This window comes from Megalops cyprinoides, chromosome 8 (genome assembly GCF_013368585.1).
Source record: "Megalops cyprinoides isolate fMegCyp1 chromosome 8, fMegCyp1.pri, whole genome shotgun sequence".
In the NCBI taxonomy this organism is placed as follows: domain Eukaryota; kingdom Metazoa; phylum Chordata; class Actinopteri; order Elopiformes; family Megalopidae; genus Megalops; species Megalops cyprinoides.
The window spans coordinates 16,781,553-16,801,774 of record NC_050590.1 but is presented as its reverse complement, the minus strand read 5'-3'; the positions used below and the strand labels follow the sequence as shown (position 1 = coordinate 16,801,774).

At 38.9% G+C, this 20,222-nt stretch overlaps 1 protein-coding gene across 1 annotated transcript in view; it reads right to left on the bottom strand.

Moving 5' to 3' along the window:
- Nucleotides 1–20,019, bottom strand: part of LOC118781849 (copine-7-like) — a 41,317-nt gene extending 21,298 nt beyond the window's left edge. Inside the window, exons 1-5 of the mRNA XM_036534966.1 lie at nucleotides 19,961–20,019; nucleotides 16,921–17,661; nucleotides 5,237–5,419; nucleotides 4,006–4,080; nucleotides 1,968–2,042 (exon numbers count right to left, since the gene is read on the bottom strand). Coding sequence (XP_036390859.1) covers nucleotides 1,968–2,042; nucleotides 4,006–4,080; nucleotides 5,237–5,419; nucleotides 16,921–17,133 — 546 coding nt within the window. The 5' untranslated portion in view covers nucleotides 17,134–17,661; nucleotides 19,961–20,019. The remainder of the gene's footprint in view (nucleotides 1–1,967; nucleotides 2,043–4,005; nucleotides 4,081–5,236; nucleotides 5,420–16,920; nucleotides 17,662–19,960) is intronic.
- Between the last annotated feature and the right edge of the window lie 203 nt (nucleotides 20,020–20,222).

Below are 20,222 nucleotides of genomic sequence, written 5' to 3'. Positions count from 1 at the left end.
TGCCAGGAGAGCGCTACCTACCGGAATGCACAGTGCCTACTGTAAAGTTTGGTGGAGGAGAGATAATGGTCTGGGGCTGTTTTTCAGGGTTTGGGCTAGGCCCCTTAGTTCCAGTGAAGGGTAACATTAATGCTACAGCGTACAAAGACATTTGAGATAATTGTATGCTTCCAACTTTGTGGCAGCAGTTTGGGGAAGGCCCTTTCCTGTTCCAGCATGACTTTGCCCCTGTGCACAAAGCAACGTCCATAAAGACATGGTTTGACGAGTTTGGTGTGGAGGAGCTCCAGTGACCTGCACAGAGCCCTGACCTCAACCCCACCAAACACCTTTGGGATGAATTAGAATGCCGATTGCGACCCAGGCCTTCTCATCCAACATCAGTGCCCGACAAATGCTCTCACAAATGCTCTTTTGGATGAATGCGCACAAATTCCCACAGACCACGGATGGAAGGGTTACTTTTAATATGTATTCTACTACAGATTACAGACTACTTGCCCTAAAATGTAATTTGTAACGTATTCTGTTAGATTACTCAAGGTAAGTAACGTAATCTAAATACTTTGGATTACGTTCTGAACACTGTGTTTTTAATTTTTAACAGTTTTTTAAAGAATGTTCATCTGATTAAGGTTCTGAATGGTTATTTTTAAAATGTTCACTTACCACTGTTGTGGCTAACATTTTGGCACCCCAATGTTAAGTCTATGGGCATTTCAAAGCAGTTTCTCCAGAATTGTAAATGTTAATTCAAAAACTGTACATTACCCGAAAACATGAGTTAGAAAAGGCACGAGTCACCCTAATATATACATTGTGAGTGAGAAAGGAGTAGCTAGTTAACATGCGAAATTTTACTTGTTTTGTCACTGTATCTGCTCGTTAGCTAGTTAGTTACCTACTAGGCTACTAGCTAGCTGAATAGCTAATCCAGTGCAGCCAAACTATGTAAGATAGCTAGCTAGTGACCAATATTAGATTAAATAATGAAAAAGAGAACTTACTTCCAAGATGCTTCTTCAGGTTGGAGGTTGACTCTTTTGAAGCGGATAGCAGCATTGTACTGTTATGTTGCGACCTTTGCCAAATTTGAAAGTAAAATGCTCCCAGTAACAAATGCAACTGTAATTTGACTACCATCAATTTAAATGTAACTGTAACGGAATACAGTTACTCATATTTTGTATTTTAAATATGTCACGCCATTACATGTATTCTGTCACTCCCCAACCCTGCCACAGACACACTCCAAAATCTTGTGGAAAGCCTTCCCAGAAGAGTGGAGGCTGTTATAGCTGCAAAGGAGGGGGGCAACTCCATATTAATGCCTATGGTTTTGGAATGGGATGTCCAATAAGCTCATATAGGTGTGATGGTCAGGTGTTCACATACTTTTGGCCATATAGTGCATACCTCACTCATTCCAATTTTAACAGTTGTGATCTGCTCAATGGAGCCCTTACTACTTTCCTGTCTGGAGAGAAACCTGGGCATGGACTCTGTCTCCATTGACAGGAAGTCATCTGACTGTCTCTATGTGTTAATGGATAAAAACTGCATGCTATTTGCTACTTTGTGTTTCGAGTAAATCCAAGCACAGTATCCAAGCGAATCACTCTGAACAACTGAAATTACTATTTTAGATTAATTTCATATAAAACTGAGACTGAATGATACCAGCACACACATTTTATATTTTAATAATAATTAAACAAAACATAAAATATTAGCCTGGAAGGGATAGAGTCAGTTGAGTTTAAACACCTTTTACATGCCAATCATCGTCATTATGCTCACAATTCATAATAAACTTTAAAAATCCCTCTCTCAAAGGCAGCAATGAATTGTGGCCACCATCTTAAGAAGAGTGATGTGCTGAGAAAGGGGAATAGCCCTAAGCTTCATTCATTATCACCCAACTACAGTATGACTTATTGATTTTTATAACTGGCAAGAAACCTTACCTTATCATCCAGTTTTTTTCCACTGAAAGACAGCTCAACATATCCATTGTTCCCTGAAATTTCCTCAGCATGAACCTGTGAAAAAAAAAACATGAATTTGTTTTATTTACATTTTAATTTATTCAAATCATTTTTATTAGAGATGGAAAGCTCACACAGTTGAAGTGCTGTAGAGTGGACACACAGAACCTGTAGTGTGTGTGTGTGCGTGCGTGCGTGCCTGTATGTGTGTGTGTGCGTGCGTGGGTGCGTGCGTTTGGCCGCGTGAGCAAGAGATTGTGAAGTTGAGAGTCCAGAGACAGTGTGAGAAAAAGAGACCAAGACCTGCTGAAAGTGTTACAGAGTAAAAGAATAAAAGATACAGATAATGAAATAGGGAAAATAACACACAGAGGGACAGAGGCAGGGCCAGAATGTTCTTTGTATAATTAGGAGGCTAGACAGTGTAGGTGCTTTGTTGTTTTCTGTTACCTCTGCTATGACAAAGCTCTCTTCTGCTATGCCAATAAAGCAACTTGAAACTGGAAATGGAGACAGAGAGAGGGGCCCAGATTTACCAAAGGACTCTCTGTGCATTGCTGTTGGTAAGGGCCCACAAAAAATGTGTGGGATTTATCAGACATAAATGGTAAGTAAGATGGCATTCTATGCATAAATGAACAAATTAATAAATTTGCACTGGGAGATTAGGAAATGTGGCCCTCATGTAAAGAAAGCACTGTCAGAAGAAGTCATAGAGTTATTCATCTGGTTAGGCCTGGAACTGTTTAACTTATGATATCTATGCAAGGTCTTGTCTTCACAGTGACTCTGACCAGAAGACTGAGAAGACTAATATTCTACAGCTGTGCCATCACCTCAGCAAAAAGCATATTTTATATTGCTTTTTTTCCATAAGCATTTCAACAGGGGTAATTATTACTTCCAAAAGTCTGTGTACAGTGCAAAGCTTATAATGTTGTTATCAGTGATGTTGACAATAAACCCACATTTGGGAATAATTGGCCTAAAGAAAAATGTGTAAAGTGAGCACTAATTAATAAACCCTTAGGAACACCTGACAAATCACACCAAAGCAAGGATAGTCAAACACTACATCCCATGCGTACAGATTTAAATAAGCGTAGATGTACTTGTAAGAACGAGACCATTCAGAAAACCTTACCTTATTTATGCATCTATTAATCCTCAGTAAGTCATTAAACTTGCTCTAAAACCCACAACATCATTTATAATGACAAGAAATTATCAGCTATTGCGGTCCTAAGTTTCTGATGCACAGGAGAAGTGCTTCAGCTGAGTTTTTATGCCATTTGCCCAGTTGATGCAAAAAACAAGTTCAACGAGTGGGGCATCACAGAGTGTCCTTACTCTGTATTACTCTGAGTATCACCGCTACAAGCAGGGTACAGAACCCAGTCACTCTGCACTGCACTGAAGCATTACATGGTGCCATAATCAAGAGATCCACCTGAGGCTTTACTGCAGAGGAAAGTTGCCTTTATCATCAACAGTAAGCTGTGATGTTTTAGCATCCTTTTACCCACTGTTTCACTAGAGATTAGTTCCATGCATACTATACACATATTAGCGGTTTCTAACCTGCCATATACCAGATTTGTCCAAAGATCCATGGAGAGGAAATGAAAAAGAATCGCGCTTTGATTATTAATTATGAGGGCTTTTGTTTTTAGACCCACCCCCTCCCAAAAAAGAGAGCTATTCTTATTTCTTTGGAACTCACTTGCAGCATGCTGCCAAATGGTTACAATCACAGTTGCCTAAGATTCCTGTCTATGACAGGCGGCAGGAATCTCAATATGTACTCTCAATCTCACCACTGCATTCCTCTATATTATTGGTAAACGTGCTGTCGAGCTGCTGACCTAATGACCCTGAATGCATGTGTGACATTGTTCACCACGTAGAACTGGAAACTTCGACCCTGTCCAAAGTCACAGAATTAATGAATCAGACAAAGTGTAATTACTATAATATTTTCACAGCATTATATTAATCAATAAAACGTTAAACTTACTATTATGGTGGACTTCCCAGCATATTTCCCATACTTCAGGAAAAGGGGTTTCACCATCTTCTTCTGGGCAACAATCTGAGGGACAGAGCAGGTTTATGAAATTTATGAATTTATTCAAATGTTTTCCAGACATTAGCAGGATGATGCAGCATTCTGTGAGGGAGAATAGAGAAGAAATCACTTCCCTAGTCTGAGAAAGAAATAAAATTATTCATCATGTGTAACCCATTAGTTACCAACAAAGCATAGCTAATGCTAGAACTGCATCTTGAGTAAACAAGCAGGCTTCAGCAGTCTTCATCAGTTACCTAACAATCAAAACAGCCTTGGTAATAAGAGAAGGGAGTGAAATGGCACCAGGTTTTCATCATATAATGTACATTTATTACAGTTATTAAAGGTGTTAAAATATATGAATTCTGTGCTCAATTCTATCAACAGTGCAAAAATAAATTGAATGTGAGAGAGGGTAGTAAATCTCTGAAGTCTACATATATTGCTTCTTGTCATACATTTATGGAAAATGATTGTCCTACATAGTTTTGTACTATGCATGAATGTGGTCCAAACTGAGGCCAGAAAAGAAACAGCCCTGGGGAATTCTGCAGTCTGCTCTTCTGCACCACATTGTAAAGCCCCAGTTTACTCCATATACATGAGACCACTTGAAATCTAGAGGAGAAACAAGTATTCAACACATATTCTTCCTAGTAACTGAGTAACCTACTCCCTCCTGTACTGTTTCAGTTCAACCAAATGTAAAAATTATTGTTTCCTTCCACCCGTGAAGCATTCAGTGGAACTTCACCCACCACCATCACAAGGTCTCACACTTTTATCAGCCTCAGCATGACAACTTTAGCAACTTAATTCCCTGCCAAATTATGTATTTTTAAGAATGCTTAGTGCTCTTGGCATTTGTGTTCAATGATGCTTGCAGTAACACACTTTCTTCACAAATTGCCTCATTCAGCAAGCTTGCTGAATTATTATGAATAAATTCTTAAACATAAGGCCTAGGAGAAAAACGCTGTTAATCAGATTTGCAGCAGCTGACTGTGGTTAGGGTGGACTACAGCACCCTGATATTTCTTTCTATAAGACAATGACATAACCAGAGCATTACATGCAAATTAATCCAGCAGAACCCATAATTGGGAGGCTGTGTTAATAGCAGGTTTATGAACTGAGTAAAGCAAGAGGATGAAAGGAATGCTGAGTGCTGTCCTACCTGGCCCAGCGTACACTCCATGCCCCCCAGGAAATCATCCTCACGGGTGCCAATGCTGTGCGTTCCATGGATATCAAAGACTTCAAAACGCAGCTTCTGCACCTCCTCAAAATAGTAGTCCATTGTAAAGACCTTGGCAAAAACTGGGTGTAGATTACTCTTGATGACCTCTGTCCTGTCCAGCTGTATCCGAAAGGAAAAAAATGGTCTCAGCTATGCAAACTCATCTCTGTTACGACAATAGGTAAAAATTTCATTCCAGCAAAATATGCTGACCCTGCAATCAAGGTCCCCCATTAAATGACACTTTCCAGCCTATGATATTAACATTACCAGCACAGTTTGAAGACAGCCATATTCTGTATCGTTTTGGCAATATAAAACTCTACTCCACAAAATGCCCCTGCATTTTCTAAAATGCAATTCACAACACAAAAAAGTTCTCCCCTCCATGTCCTCCACATCTAAAAACAAAATTTAGAGTGTCGTGCTTCCCCTCACATGCTAAACTACTACTGACAATATCATCATCATCATCCTCTCACATCTAGGAATGCATTTTTAAATTATGTGACATATAATGATTTCCCCACATATCTGCCACTGTCAAGCCCCACAACCACCTCCAACATCAGCTCAACATACCATAATGAGATCTTTGAGGTAAACCAAAATTCCTAACATGACTCTGTGAATTGCGTTCCAAAAAAATTCAAAAACAAGTATCAAAATATTACATTCTCTTTATCAGAAAATTTTAATGACCTCAGGACAAATTGTATTATGGTTTCATTACCTGCACTGAAATTAAATTTCACTCACATTTAATCACTTTTATATAATGTTTTTAATGTTTATGTTCTTTCTATGCCACAAGCGCACCCTTGTATTTACTGAACACGATTAATATAAGAACCTAAGACAACAGGGTGTAGTGATGAGAAGACTAGGCTCATTTCAGCTGTGAATCTGAGGAAAGGCACTGCTGCTGAGTAAGGTATTTAATCTAAATTTCTTTAGCAATGTAACTGATTGTTTACATGGGTAGCATAGTGTAAGTTATGTTCACATAAATACATCTGTAAAGCAAATTAATAATGTAACATCAAAAATGCAAATTGTAACCTGAACTGTAAGAACACAGTGATTCTCAATCAAGGGGCAGACAGGTAGACCAAGAGCACACAATGTCATCCCTCTTTAGGAACACTTAATCCTAAGAGGTTTCAAACAAGTTGTTGAAAGAAGCAGACAATTTCAAGGATGAATCACTGCTGCATGAGCCTTCACTCTGAGCAAACCATTTCATGAGGGAAGTGATAGCAGAAACACAGCTTAATTATCCTTTATTATCTTCCATCTGCCTGGACAGCTTTGTCAACACTAATGTGTTTATTTGCACAGTGAAATCAACTCAGAGATAGGGAGGGATATGTACTGGCCACTAGATAGGCTGGGGAGCATCTCAGAAGATATAATATGCTAATGACTGACGAAAAGGAGACTTGTGCGGTCTCAGGGTATCATTTCATTTTCATCCTGCATTTGATCTGTACCAGGGTTTTGCAGCTAGCCTCATTTGGAAACTCATAAAAAGAGAAATATCTGGGTTTCTCTAATAAACTCATTTCCATGCTGGATAGTGCAGAGGAAAATTTGCCCCAAAGCTTAGTATTAAAACATTAAAGACAAAAAAATACCAGATGGGAAACACCACATAAGAGCTTTTAATATGTATTTGCACTTTATATACAACACACAGTTATTGATTCTAATGTGCAGTAATTAAACATGCAACTTTTTGATCTTTTAAACATGACCTTCATTTCTCCCTAAAATGAGATACGCTTTGATTTACATCTGAAAAATGTATATCCCAAAGTCTAACTTCCCAAGAGGTATGTAGAGGACAGTACACCCACTGAGATTTATCCTACCCTTTATAACTTCACTTCACTGAGTATCTTTGGTCCCTATGCATACAATCTCTGAAAACTAAACAAAAGCCAGGTTTTCATACATTTTGAAAGAGTTTGAAGTATGGAGCCATTAAAAAAGTTTAAAAGGAGAGAAGTAAAAACTTACCACCAGTAATAATCATCCCCTGTCCTGTGACACTAAGAGACAAAATGGTTTTGGAGCATTTACTTTCCCTGTGCACAAATCCTCCTCCCCAGAGAACACAGCGCTGAGCCTATCTGACTGAAGCTTGTCTGGGGAGGGAGGAGTGTGGCTGAGCTCATTGCCTCCACCCACCCACCCCTGGCACATTGCATTTCTGTTAAGCAAGTGGCTAGAAGGCAAGCACCTTATCATCACACCTAGGTCTCATGTCAGTACAGTGAGGTTCTTCTGACCCCTCTGACCACTCTCTTGTTAAATTATATGGAAAGGGAGATAGCAACATACATTTTCTACAGTATGTTAGGCTACCATTTTTTATGCTTTTTACCTTTTATGCAACCCTATTTTGGAATTGTGCAGTGTACACAATAGTAGGTTCATCTCAACATAACAACCTCTGCACTTGTACACAACCAACAGCAATTTTTTTACACTGCAAGTCACATAGCCCACTACATCAGAATGGGGGCTCATTGGAGGATACAGTAGACAGGCGACAGTACTCCACTGACATCATCCAAGCTACTCACAGGTACCTGACAAGCCACAGCATGTCTGAGAGCAGTGAGATGAGCAACCCCTTCCAACATACCAACCCCTATCCCAGGCAGAATGAAGCCAATTCTCTCCTCTGTCAGCTCCCAGTCATTCTCAGCTGATGAGAAGGCTGGCATCAAAGCCTTAACCACAGAGCTACACAGGTGCCCATCAGGCTTCCATTTCGGCGCGGGCTGACCATCAGGAAGTTCGGGAATTTTCCCAGTGGGCCGGTCTTGTGAGAGCCGGTCTTTTTTCCCCAACCCCCGTATCATATAGCCTATATACAGATATTCAATAGGTCATGTTAGCTGTAGTGACAAGGGTGGTGCAATCTGTAATAGCAGGTAGCAGTTGCCATCACAACTGAAAGTATCTAGCACTCGGGCAGTTAGTATCTAGCACTGGTTAAAAGTATCTAGCACTCGTTGCCGAAACATGGATAGAAAGAGAAAACCCATGGCCAGCATTGCAGAGAAGGTGCGCCAAAAAAAAGAAAAAGGCTTTGCTGGCTGACGCCGCAAAGTGTGCTAAGATAACGGAGTCTGCAGTTGATGATGAGGACAGTGGCAAAGAGGCAGAAACATCAAAGAGGAGTGAGCAGGGAGCAGGTGCTTTGTCATGCTTACATGCTATGTGCTGTGAACTAGCTAAATGAACTAACTAAACAACAAAATGTTTTTGTTAACCTTGGGGTTTCAATGCTAGAGTCCCACTGCAGGTTTGACCATTTCCAAGGTTTAACTAGTCAGACTCAGTGCACAAACATTTAGAGAAGTTTATCTAAAGTGTTTAAAAAAATGTTCATCAACTTCGACTGTAAATGGGTAAAATAAAGATGTAAATTTGATCATTTTCTTCAAGATTACTCATAAATTATTTTTCGCATTATAGTCTATAAGGCATATAATATTTGAGCAGCATCCCAGCAATAAAAATGATTTGTTAAATACTTACTCTACCATCTAAACAAACAGGTAAACATGGCTCTGAACAAGAAAGGGAAAGGATGGAGGAGGAGGGAGCAGGAACCAGCACAGATCCAATTAGAGGTGCACTATTGAATGTTATTGTGTGACTGTGAAGTAAATTAGAGCACAATACATCATTCATATGATCAGGTTGGACTACTTCATTCAAGCTATTTATTGTTGCATTACAAGAAATAGAATGAATGGCAAGTATGTTGCATAATACACCATGTTTTGGGTGATATAATGTGAATATAATATGCTTAGTGTGATATTGTGTAAATATAGTGTTCTTTATGTGAATTTAGTTTGCTGTAAATATAGTGTGCTTTGTGTGAATATGTAGTGTGAATATAGTGTGCTCCTGTGGATAGAGTCTGCTGGTTCTAATTAAGTTCTGTGTTTAAACACTGTTGACTGTTTTGCAATATTTTAAATAGGCAATGATAATAAAATCAGGCTATTAAGTAAAATTAGGTGTCAGATGATCATTACATTAATTCAGCTTTGAATTTTTGCTTTCTGTACACACAAACATGGGGAGAAAAACCTTGGAAAATTAGTTTCATCATTTTATATATTAGCCTAACACAAAAGATTGTGGTTTTTTTAATTATTATTAATGATTCATTGATCAACAAACATGTTGTGTCAGTTCGAATTTGGTGTATCAAATTGGGGCCGCTTGACAGAAAATTCCGGGGCTGCTTTTTGTTGCCAGTCCGCCCCTGGTTTCACCTGCCAACTGAGGCTGAATTGTACTCCCAGTGCAAAGCAGTAATGAAACTGGAATAAAGTTTACTATGAATTTTGGCTCTCTGGGTAATGCAGCACTGTTTTATCCTCAAACTATAATTGGATTCTCAAAACGTTCTGTCATAAAGTGACAATCCTTCACCCTTTGCTGGGATTTTGTAACTGTACTGACTTTCAATAAGATTTTTTTTGTAAAGTTGTCATTCACATGTTTTGTTTTCCTTATATTAAAATGAGAACGTTACAAAGAATAAACATTGACATGTTTAATTTGAAGGAACCTCACAGTCTACTAACAAACACATCAATAACTACGGCTATCAAGTTTTTCTTGACCATGTGACCTGCATGGATTTAAACCTGTATTTCAACATCTGACATTCCAGGTGTCGCTGTAGCCACTCAAGCCCCTTTCACACATGCACTGGACGCCGGAACGTATCCGGCCCTTAGCCGGAGGAGCTGTATGTGAGAACGCAAATGTCCGAATCAGTTGGACCAGACATGTGACAGACTTCTTTCTGCCAGCTCCCTAGTAAAAATTCCGCCACGTGTCGGAGTGAGCCCATGTGTGAACAGAGCAGGCAACGTTCCGGAGAATCCACCCGAGTGGGCGTGTTGATTACGTTTCTGTCATGCGACTGGCGCGAAACCGAGGCTGCATCCCAATACTCTTACTTCTTACAACGTACTACATTACGCTATCCCATAAGTCAGCTGGAGCCCGAATAACCGAAGAAGAATAATTCCCCGGGGAAAAAGAGAAAGAATACGGCGATGTAGCCTGCTTGGTTAAGCTAACAAGTCAATTGGCTGGTTATGTAACGTTAGGTTTTCGTTTCACCTCAGGCTGACAGTCAGCTAAGTAAAGCAGACTGATTTTCAAATCATGTAAACATTTAAACATCCGGGTCAAAGGACAGGTAAGATGGCGTCGGAGTATGTCCGAATTGTGTCCTTACTACTCGCTCGCATACTCAATCATACGCACTGTAGTAACGGTCGGGTAGTACGTTCTTAATCGACGTTAGTGCATACCGAGTATTCGGATGCAGCCCGGAAGAATACAAACATCTGCCTCGTAGTCTTTTCTGCGTGCCTGTATATTGCTTTCCACTGTTTCGTTGACATTGCGGATACGTCCAAATACATGCTATTTTGAGTCCAATGATCGTTAAAGAGATAGTTAGCTATAGTTATAAATCTTGTCTCTTACGATGATCAATAACGTTGGTTAGTAGTTTATTATCTGGTTAGTAGCTAGCTAAGATGTAGCTAAGCGATAGTGATAGGTAGTGAGATAGGTGAACTGGTGACCTAACATTACATAGCGAACAACAAAAACTTACCTTGCTGTTATAATTCATGTATAATTAATAAATTATGTGTGCCGGTAGCACCTTTTGGATGGCTATGTGTGATTTTTTTTTATAGGCTAACCAAAAGTACAATAGCTATGTTCGCCTTCTCCTCCTCCGTGCCACATTATGTGCCCGTACCACCGAATGGTAAGATATTGAAAAGAAAACTCTTCAACTTGCGATTGCTTTTCGTGAACTCGTCAACACTTTTCACTCGTGAAAATGCAAGTAGCGTCTAACTGGAAAATACCACGAGGAAATCTGGACGCTTCTAAACTCGCAATGATTTCAAGCGACGATGTAACATACTACAAATGTAGTTATTTATGGTCGCATCCTGGGTACTACACTGAAAAATATCTGCAGCGTACTTTTTGCGTCATGTCCTGCCTCCTGCATGCTCTACCCAGGCGCCGCCCTTCTCCTAAACCAAACCGGAGTATTTCCTGTAGGTGAGAACGCGGTCTGTTACGGACAATCTCCTGTTGTGTGCTACATGTGTGAAAGGGCAATTCCGGCCAAGTTCTGGACCTGATTCTCCGGACCTTGTCGGGTGTTCATATGTGAAAACGGCTTCAGTCAGTCAGTTATCAGTTAAAATGACGGACACAGTCACCTGACTAATTATAAAATAAATGGCTAATGGTGACATTCTTAAAAAATAACAATCATTTCGCGTACAGGGAGGAGGAAAGCAAAGTAGCCATGGAAGAAACATCAAGAGAAAATGGGAAAATCCGATCAGAATTCTCTTCTGCGGACAGCTGATTTACATAAAAACAAACTACAGTCTCTCTACAGTCACAGACAAACCAATCAACAGATGGGAAACACCATTATGTTTCACATATGTTGATTGATTTGTTTAGAGAAAAATCACTCATAATTTGAAAGTCATCCTTGTTGACACCTTCCCACCATGAATTAGCAATTGGAAAGGCAAGCTATATGTTAAAGGCATATAGTAACATCCTCCGAGGCTTGTTGCCAACACGTCCCTGCACATTTTACACACATCTGCATAATTTGTTGTTCTAAATAGTCGGGACTGAATTCAACGCACAACAATGTAGGATCTAAACATCACTGTAATTTAAATAATTTGTGGTAATTAATTTCGTAAGTTAGATGATTGGGGAGATGCAATGGGATAATTGTTTAACAAGTAGTCAACCTCTTGGTGTTGGAGGACTGAAGTACATACATGAAAACAAGTTGAGACTAAGAGCTCTGCCATTGTCAAGTGTGTGTGTGTGTGTCTGTGTCTGTGTGTGTGTGTGTGTGTGTGAGGGGCAAATGGGTTCATGAAGAAAGCCAGCCATTCGCTATCTAATCAACTAATAAATGTCCAATCAACCTTTTTTAAATACAGGTGTGTGACTGTTTTCTCCAAACCCCCACCACCAGTAGCACCCATTTCCCCTATATGACTATAAGCCCCTGGACAGCTTGCTTTTTTAAAGACAACTTTGTTTTTAAAGTAAATCATTTTTATTTTTGTAAAAAAAAAAAAGTGCTATTCCTGCTGTTATCATGGGCTATGCATCAGTGAAACTCATGATGCCCCTGCTGTGGCTACTGTTCAATGGAGGAAACTACCTGAGCCCACAACAGCATCCCTTGATGACCAAACTGTCCCTGGACTCAAACATATGCAAGAAAATGATGTATTTTGTCATGCTATTTCACGTTTCCACTGTTTTCCAGGATTCTCAACCTTCTTTTCCCAGGGTCAGGGAATAATTTCCCTGAAAACAGTGTTTATTTTTTTAAATGTCTCAATTGATTCTGGATTTTCTGGTTTTTCAATTACTTCTGCGAATGCACTACACCCTATGCTCAGTGCTTTGTGACCAGTTCCATTCCACTGTGTCAAATTAAAATTTGATCTGATTGATTGATTGATCAGCCAGCCCTGTCTCATATAGGAAAGCTGTAACATATTGGTGGATTTATATGCCAGACATGAGCTTTCTTTACTTTACTTTCTTTTCTTTACTTCTGGCAATGCTCTCAAAGGGTAAGGGAGAGCCTCAGAGTAACTTTGGTGAGCTGAGATCATTTTTGAAAGTGTCCAGATAATAGACATAATATTTTTTTATGTGTGCATGATGGATATATTTTAATTGCTTCACCATAAGCTGTATTAATTAGTCTGTGTCCCTTTGTTTTTCATGCACAGTAACACTTTTACAGCCATTCAATAAAAACACCACACAAATTATGTTGCAGCTGTTCAATATGCAAGAAAATATTTTGGGTTCTGCTCAATGGTTTGTATTTTAATTTTGTCATTAGTAGGGCAAATCAAATTGGGAGCCTTTATACAGAGGTGCTGCTGTTTAAACACAATTTCTATAACATGGGACATAGGCTGTGTTTGAAAGAATTCACTTAGTATTACTACTACTAATAATAATAATAGCTGTAGTTGTAGCAGTACATTAAACACTTGGAATCCTCAACAGACATGGACCCAATTGCAACCCCATTATACCATGAAACAACTGAAAGTGAGAGACATGAGATTTGATGACATGAGGGGACATTCACCATCCACTTCCTCTTCCTGTAGCATTGAATTTCATCAGGGCATTGTGCATTAAGTTTAGCAAAAAAAAAAATTCCAAAGAATTATTTTTCTGTATGTTACAGTAAAAAGGCCTTTCCTTTGAAAATTAGTTTCTATTTGCCATTATTTAGACACATTTTCATCATATTAAAAGTTTTCAAGAGCTTTGTTAACCATGTGTATGCAGTTACAACCCTGATACCACTACACCCATTTCCCTTGTATTGCACACAACAGTAGTGCCTGACATCAGAGCTGATGGCGCGATATTTAAATACATCTGAGTTAACAAAGCAGTGCGACCTACCATCCCATGTGAAAAAATACAGTACTTATAATTATATAACACAATCCACAGTGATGCAAATAATCAGTAAAACTCAAGTGTGCAAATGTATCCCCTCCACTGCTCTGAAACTGTATGTCCCTTGACCTCTCTTTGCCTCAGAACTCATTGTCAGATAGCCCTTGTGGACTAAAAGATGTTGCATATGCATGGGGGAATTTTTAAAAAAGGAGCTGATTATGCTATACTCACATACACAAAATTGACTCTTTGCTTCCCCCTCCCTTATTGTGTCCCATCTGAAACTGATTGACAGTTGCTGAGAGGCAGGAGTGTCTGTGTAAATACAAGTGATCCATTTGCTGTAAAGCAGCCAGGGCACAGATTACATTTCTCACATGAGCACTGTTACCACGATACTGAGTTACTATAGCTAAGGAAACCACTGGGAGGTGGAAATGGTAGTTTTGATGCTACCCAGCAAGACTTATTGTCCATTGCTTTTGATTGGCAATGGCAGTCAACTTTGCCCTCTTTGTGCAGACATAAGGGGTCAAACAGCCACTTCTGAGGTTTGGTCCAGATTTCAGATTAACCCCTGTTGCAGTATAAATGAGACTTTACATATATAAATATAGACACACATATAGAACTAAAAACCCAAACCTTCCCTCTCTTCAGACCTTCTTTGTGAGAATTTACATGGACCGGGGGAATCAGCTGTTGACCTTCAGGACCTGTATGCAATCACAATGTCTAGAAAGCCTAGAGCAGTTCTCCTACAATCCACTGGGGAATAACAAGCCAATAAAACCACGAATTTCACTTTCAAATAATTTAGCTGGTCTTTAAATAAACTAACTATCCCATGAGGAATACAGAGCAGCTTGATCAAAGACTAATGCACCACCAAGACTGCCATGAAGATTTTAAAGATTTATATTCCACTGCACTTTTTATGTTGACTAAACTTTGGAGGTGAGACATGAAAAAGCAAACAGTGTTTTTATTCAATTCTGCCTAGCAAACATAGCAGGTGATTACTTTTATCCACAGAAGGTAGAGCAGTTTGCAGTTGCAGACTGCACATAAAAACAGCCAGTTATGCTGATATACACATATGGACATTTGGCATGTCAGATTGTTTAAGCCAAATACAACTTTCACCTAAATTGAAATTCCCAACAACTTCAATGCAAGCTCTGGCTTTTGCTTTACCTTACTTACTATTTTAATTGTGCACAACAACCCACAAATGATGTAAAATGACAAAAGAACCCAGTGGCCATTATTTCCTTTAAAGTACCTCAATTCTGTAACAACCTGCACCTTCAATCACCACCGTAACAACTGTTCAAAAAATAGGGTCACTTTCTTTGAAATTGCAAACCACCTTCCTCAGCCTTCATTGCCTACTATATGGTGTCTGTTGTATCACTATGCATAGAAATGGAACAAAATGAGCACTCAGGGGTTCATTCTAAAGGGTAACACATGCATTTTGTCCTCATATTCATCAGATGCTACATCAACATTCTGAAAAGGCCAGCTCAACTCCTGTTACACATGGGTTTTCATGTTGTAAAAACCTGCATGCTCTACTCAATGCCTTTTCAGATACTTGTTCCTTTCTTTCTCAGTGTCAGTAATTGCTGTATTTATGCCTAACCAAAGCAAATTTTCTTAAATGTTTTTCACTGTTTCTTTTCTGTTTTATACAACAAATGTATTCCACACAGCTATACACAACTGTAGCATTCTTGTCGCATAAAGATAATTGCTATGTTTTAGCTATGTTTTAGCAAATGTATCCAAATTTAGCTTAGATTTAAAGTTAACTTAGGTTTTTTTTCCTGCATTATTATTATTGCCTTGCTTAGAGGAGAATATTGGTGCATAATTGTCCAACATTAATGCTCTTGCGCTTCTTGGATAGTATGCTACATATATACATAACGTATATGCTATCCCTCTGTTTGTCATCCTGGAGCCTGGTAAAATCCTGAAGGCAACACCAGCAACAGTCCTTTCCAATTCCAAGCTTACATCTACACCTGTTGTAAATGTATTTTGGTGGGATAAACTGTCACTATTACATCATCCTCCAGGAGGTTTTCTTACATTTCAGTCCCTCACAGTCAAAATCGTTGCTACAAACATATCTACACCCTTCTCTGCCTGAGCTGGTTTATAATTGAGACAGGTTACTGGTGAAATGAAAACAAGGGTGTATGAAACCAAAGTACCTGGTATTTCCCAAGCAATCAACAAATGATTTTTAAGTCAGAATATCATAATTTCATTTTCTATTTTGTATACTGCATAATCCATTTTTTTAAAAAAAGTCAGACAGCAACCATTTCTCCAAACCTTCAAGAGCTACTTCTCCTTGCTCTAGTCTCCTCTCTCTGATCTGATGCAGAGCACAGCTGTTGAGATAATGGAGGCAGGATTAAGATAGCAGTCCCCACTCTGAGGCTGTAACATGGCCAGATTTTTCCTTGAATTTCAGTCAAGCCTTGAAGCTGTTATTGGTTGTTCTGCATATTTATTTGAAAAACAGAAGTGTAATTTTGCTTTAAAGGAAAAATTTAAGAGAGGTTCTCTCTGCCTGACAACCTTAATTCCTTTCAGTGAATCAAAGCTCTCTTGTTCATCTCAGCTACATCTCTTCACTACACAGTTTCAATATAACATTGATATGTTCAACCAAACATGCATTTCCAACTGAAAATGGGCAGCAGTGTAGCATAGTGGTAAGAAGCAGGTCTTGCAACCAAAAGGTTGCTGGTTCAATTTCCTCACAAAGGCACTACTGCTATACCCTCAGGCAAGGTCCTTAACCCAAAATTGCTTCAGTAAATATCCGGCTGTATTAATGGATAACATGTAAAAACTGTAACCTATGTAAGTCACTCTGGATATGAGCATCTGCTAAATAACAATAACGTATTGTAATGTATTGAAAATCCAGATATAGTGAGTCAAATGCTGTTTTTTTCTCTCCATCTGAACCACTCATTTCTTACTGACCTGTATTACTATAAGAGCAGCAAAGCAGTGGGTAGGACACTCACCTCAGTCCACTGCCCCTGCACTTGCACCATGAGGATGACACAGGGGTCAGACTTGTTCAATGTGTCACGGTCCAGCAAAGCCTTACAGGAGACCCGAAGCTCCACTTTGGTCACACACGCAGCGGGGACCACGCTGAGGGCGGCTGCAGGTGACATCAAGTCCTGGATCTCATTCATCCTGGCTTCAGATATAGGAGAGGTGGACATCTCCATTGTATAAGACCTACTTTCAAGGTCCAGAGCTAAAGTGTTCTTCAAGAACAGTTACTAGATCTCTGCCCTGGGCCGCAGGAAATGTCTCACACTGCTAATCCTAAATTATAACCTTGAATCAAGGAAAATCCTGGGACAAATGTTTTACAACCGTCTTAGATCCTTGCTCAAGGATATGTAAACTGTAGAATGTATCACTGCTCACTGGCCAGAGCAACGCCTTCTTTCAAACACTGGTGGACAGTAATTTCAGATTGTTTCACACTGAAAAGACTGAATTTGTGCACAAATACTTATTTGATTATTTAAAGGCAGCAGATAGCAGATGGCTCAAGCCTAGATTCCAAAGCACTAGCCAATGTTGGACATGTTTTGTTTTGTTTTATTTATTGATTTGTTTTGTTTTGTTTTCAGAGATAAGCATTCAAGTTGTCAGATGAATTGCTGTCCGTAAATCTTCTGATATATAATGTTCCCCCGCCAATCTGGAGATGGCTGATTGCTTAGAGTCGACCCATTCAAATCAGCCTACCAAAATAACAAAAAAGAAACATTGTATTAGTAAATCAATAATAACTTCTGGTTAAAATACAGAAGTCAACAAACACAACTGCATAGCTGACCTCAGCCAAATCACAATGTTTGAATTTTAAGTACATTTAACATAATCAGTACAAGTACAAGTGAAAACTGTAATGCTAATCAGTGTTCCTGAAGGATTCTAGAATTGCTCTTAGTTGATACAAAAATATATATGACTAAACCTAATGCAGAAGCAGATACTGTTTGATGTTGGTAGCACAGACCCATCTTTGATGATTTTGTGCAGATTTTGCTTTGCCTAAAGGTTTCACCATAGTTTCCCTTATTTGTGTGAGGGATTTTGTTTCCACAAGCTAAACATATAGCTATTCAGTCTGACAAGTGAGTATACATTGAAATTCATATCTGAAGTTCAAACGTAATGATCTACCCTTTCAACGAATCCACACTTGACAGTCTTCTGATGTACACAGAGGCTAATCGCAAAAAAGCAGAATCTTGAACTAGCTTGATAACTATGACATGTTTGACAACATGACTACTTTGAAAGCTTCCTGAATTTGAAAGGCTGTTGATAAGTGATTTTCTAAGACAAGATTCCACCATCCTTTATTTTAGTAACCCATTATATTGAATGTTTCCAATATTGTGTTAGAATTAATTCAGTAATAGCTACTTGGTCTAAAGATGCTCTGTGTTCGGGTTTTATCAGGTATCATTTCACTGGATATTTAGCTATTAGTGCTCTACATTATGTAGTTTTAATCGGGCATTTCAGTGTTTTCATGATGTGGTGACCCATATTACACTAGATCTTGAATCAGACCTGTTAAATCTTAAAAGCTATTCAGTTTCTCAACTATTTAGTGCAAAATGACTTCTGCTCACTGCTTAGATGTCATTCTGTGGAAATTGATATTGATGTTAGCAGGCAGATTTTAATATATCCACAGGTAAAATTAAATTCACAATAAGGCAGTTTATGTTTTCAAACGATACCAGTGTTTTCCCAGTTACTACAATGTCTAAAATGAATTCACGTGAGTTGTTGTTGCTGTCAGCACCATCGCCGACGGACAGCTCCTGTTAACATTGATCACTTCAAAACTACACCAGGATATGTATATCACCGTTAAAATGCGGTTGCAGTATAGTTATTGGTATGCAAGGCAGTTATCCTAACCAAAATCGCGAGAATGGCTCAATTTTGAATCCTCCCATTGTAAAGGCTCATCGAAAATAACTGAGCGGGTAACATTATCACATAAAGCAGATTTTTTTAAAAAAACAGATCCGAATGTGGCAAAGTAGGAATTTGCATTTGTGAATTCATTTTTACACCCTCCTCGAAAACCGGTCCAAACTTCCTCACAAAATACTAGTTACATTCGCTTAAAATGTGTTCTGTACCGTATTGTCTAACCGATAGGAGTGTGGTCTTATAGGCTACACGCTCATTCGATAGAGTGCATGGAAAAGATTCCGGGAGATCTCCCGGATACACCGGGGATGTGATACCAGTCAAAATCGTGTTCTAATTAATCCGCGTTAATTTAGGGCGGACGTGAGGGGAAATCACTGTATAGTATGAGGTATCGTTGAAATAGTTGTAGCATGGAACAGAACGTAGATGTAGATCATTTATTTTCAAACTGCAATTCAGATATTGAAAAGATTGGAAATGCGTGGCCAAATGTTCAGCTAACAAAGTCAGATTTAATTCATGGATGCCTATAAATGCTTCGCATGTCAATAACATACATTTTACGCGTTGCATCAACATTATTAGCGATTCATGAACAACGACAAAACTCCAGGACTAACTCTGTAGGACTTGAGTTCCCACCATTTATAAGATCTTCACCCTCATACCCAAAAACATAAAATCACGCACCGTATTAAGACTGCCACTTAGTAGGTTTTAGTTCAAACTTTGGACCCTCTTGGTTCATAGTTTAACACATAGACATAATATACATAACAACGTGCAATAACTGAACATGGAGGAAGATGCATGTATACACTTCTCGTGACGAAAATCAAACTTAAGTATAATAATTTAATCATCTTTGAGCGCTACAAAACATGCCATAACAACAAGTCACACAACACCTTGCACCTCACTATGCGATACCTGGAAATGGAAGGCTATTATTATTATTATTATTATTTTTTGTAAAATACTTCGGAATTTTAAATGAATTATGTAAATCAGAATTTAATACAGAGCCAAGTTATACGTTCACAATTGTCTATGCTCACCTTAATAAAGAATATTTCTTACCTGCTGTATTCCCAAGAACGTGCACTTGCTATTTAAACCTTTCCTCCACAAACTCAGGGTAGCAAGGCGGAAGGGAGGAGTTTGTGATACAGAAAGAGGAATATTTTACTGCTGTCAATACAAGCGCTATTCCGCTGTTATCCGCTGGGGTGAGACACTGAGACGGACATTTATAAGATACCTCGTTTGTTCGGCCTTCGCCGTACGCGCAGTATCATAACTACCTAAAACGACGAGAAAAAATGCTCTTAAAGTTAACCGT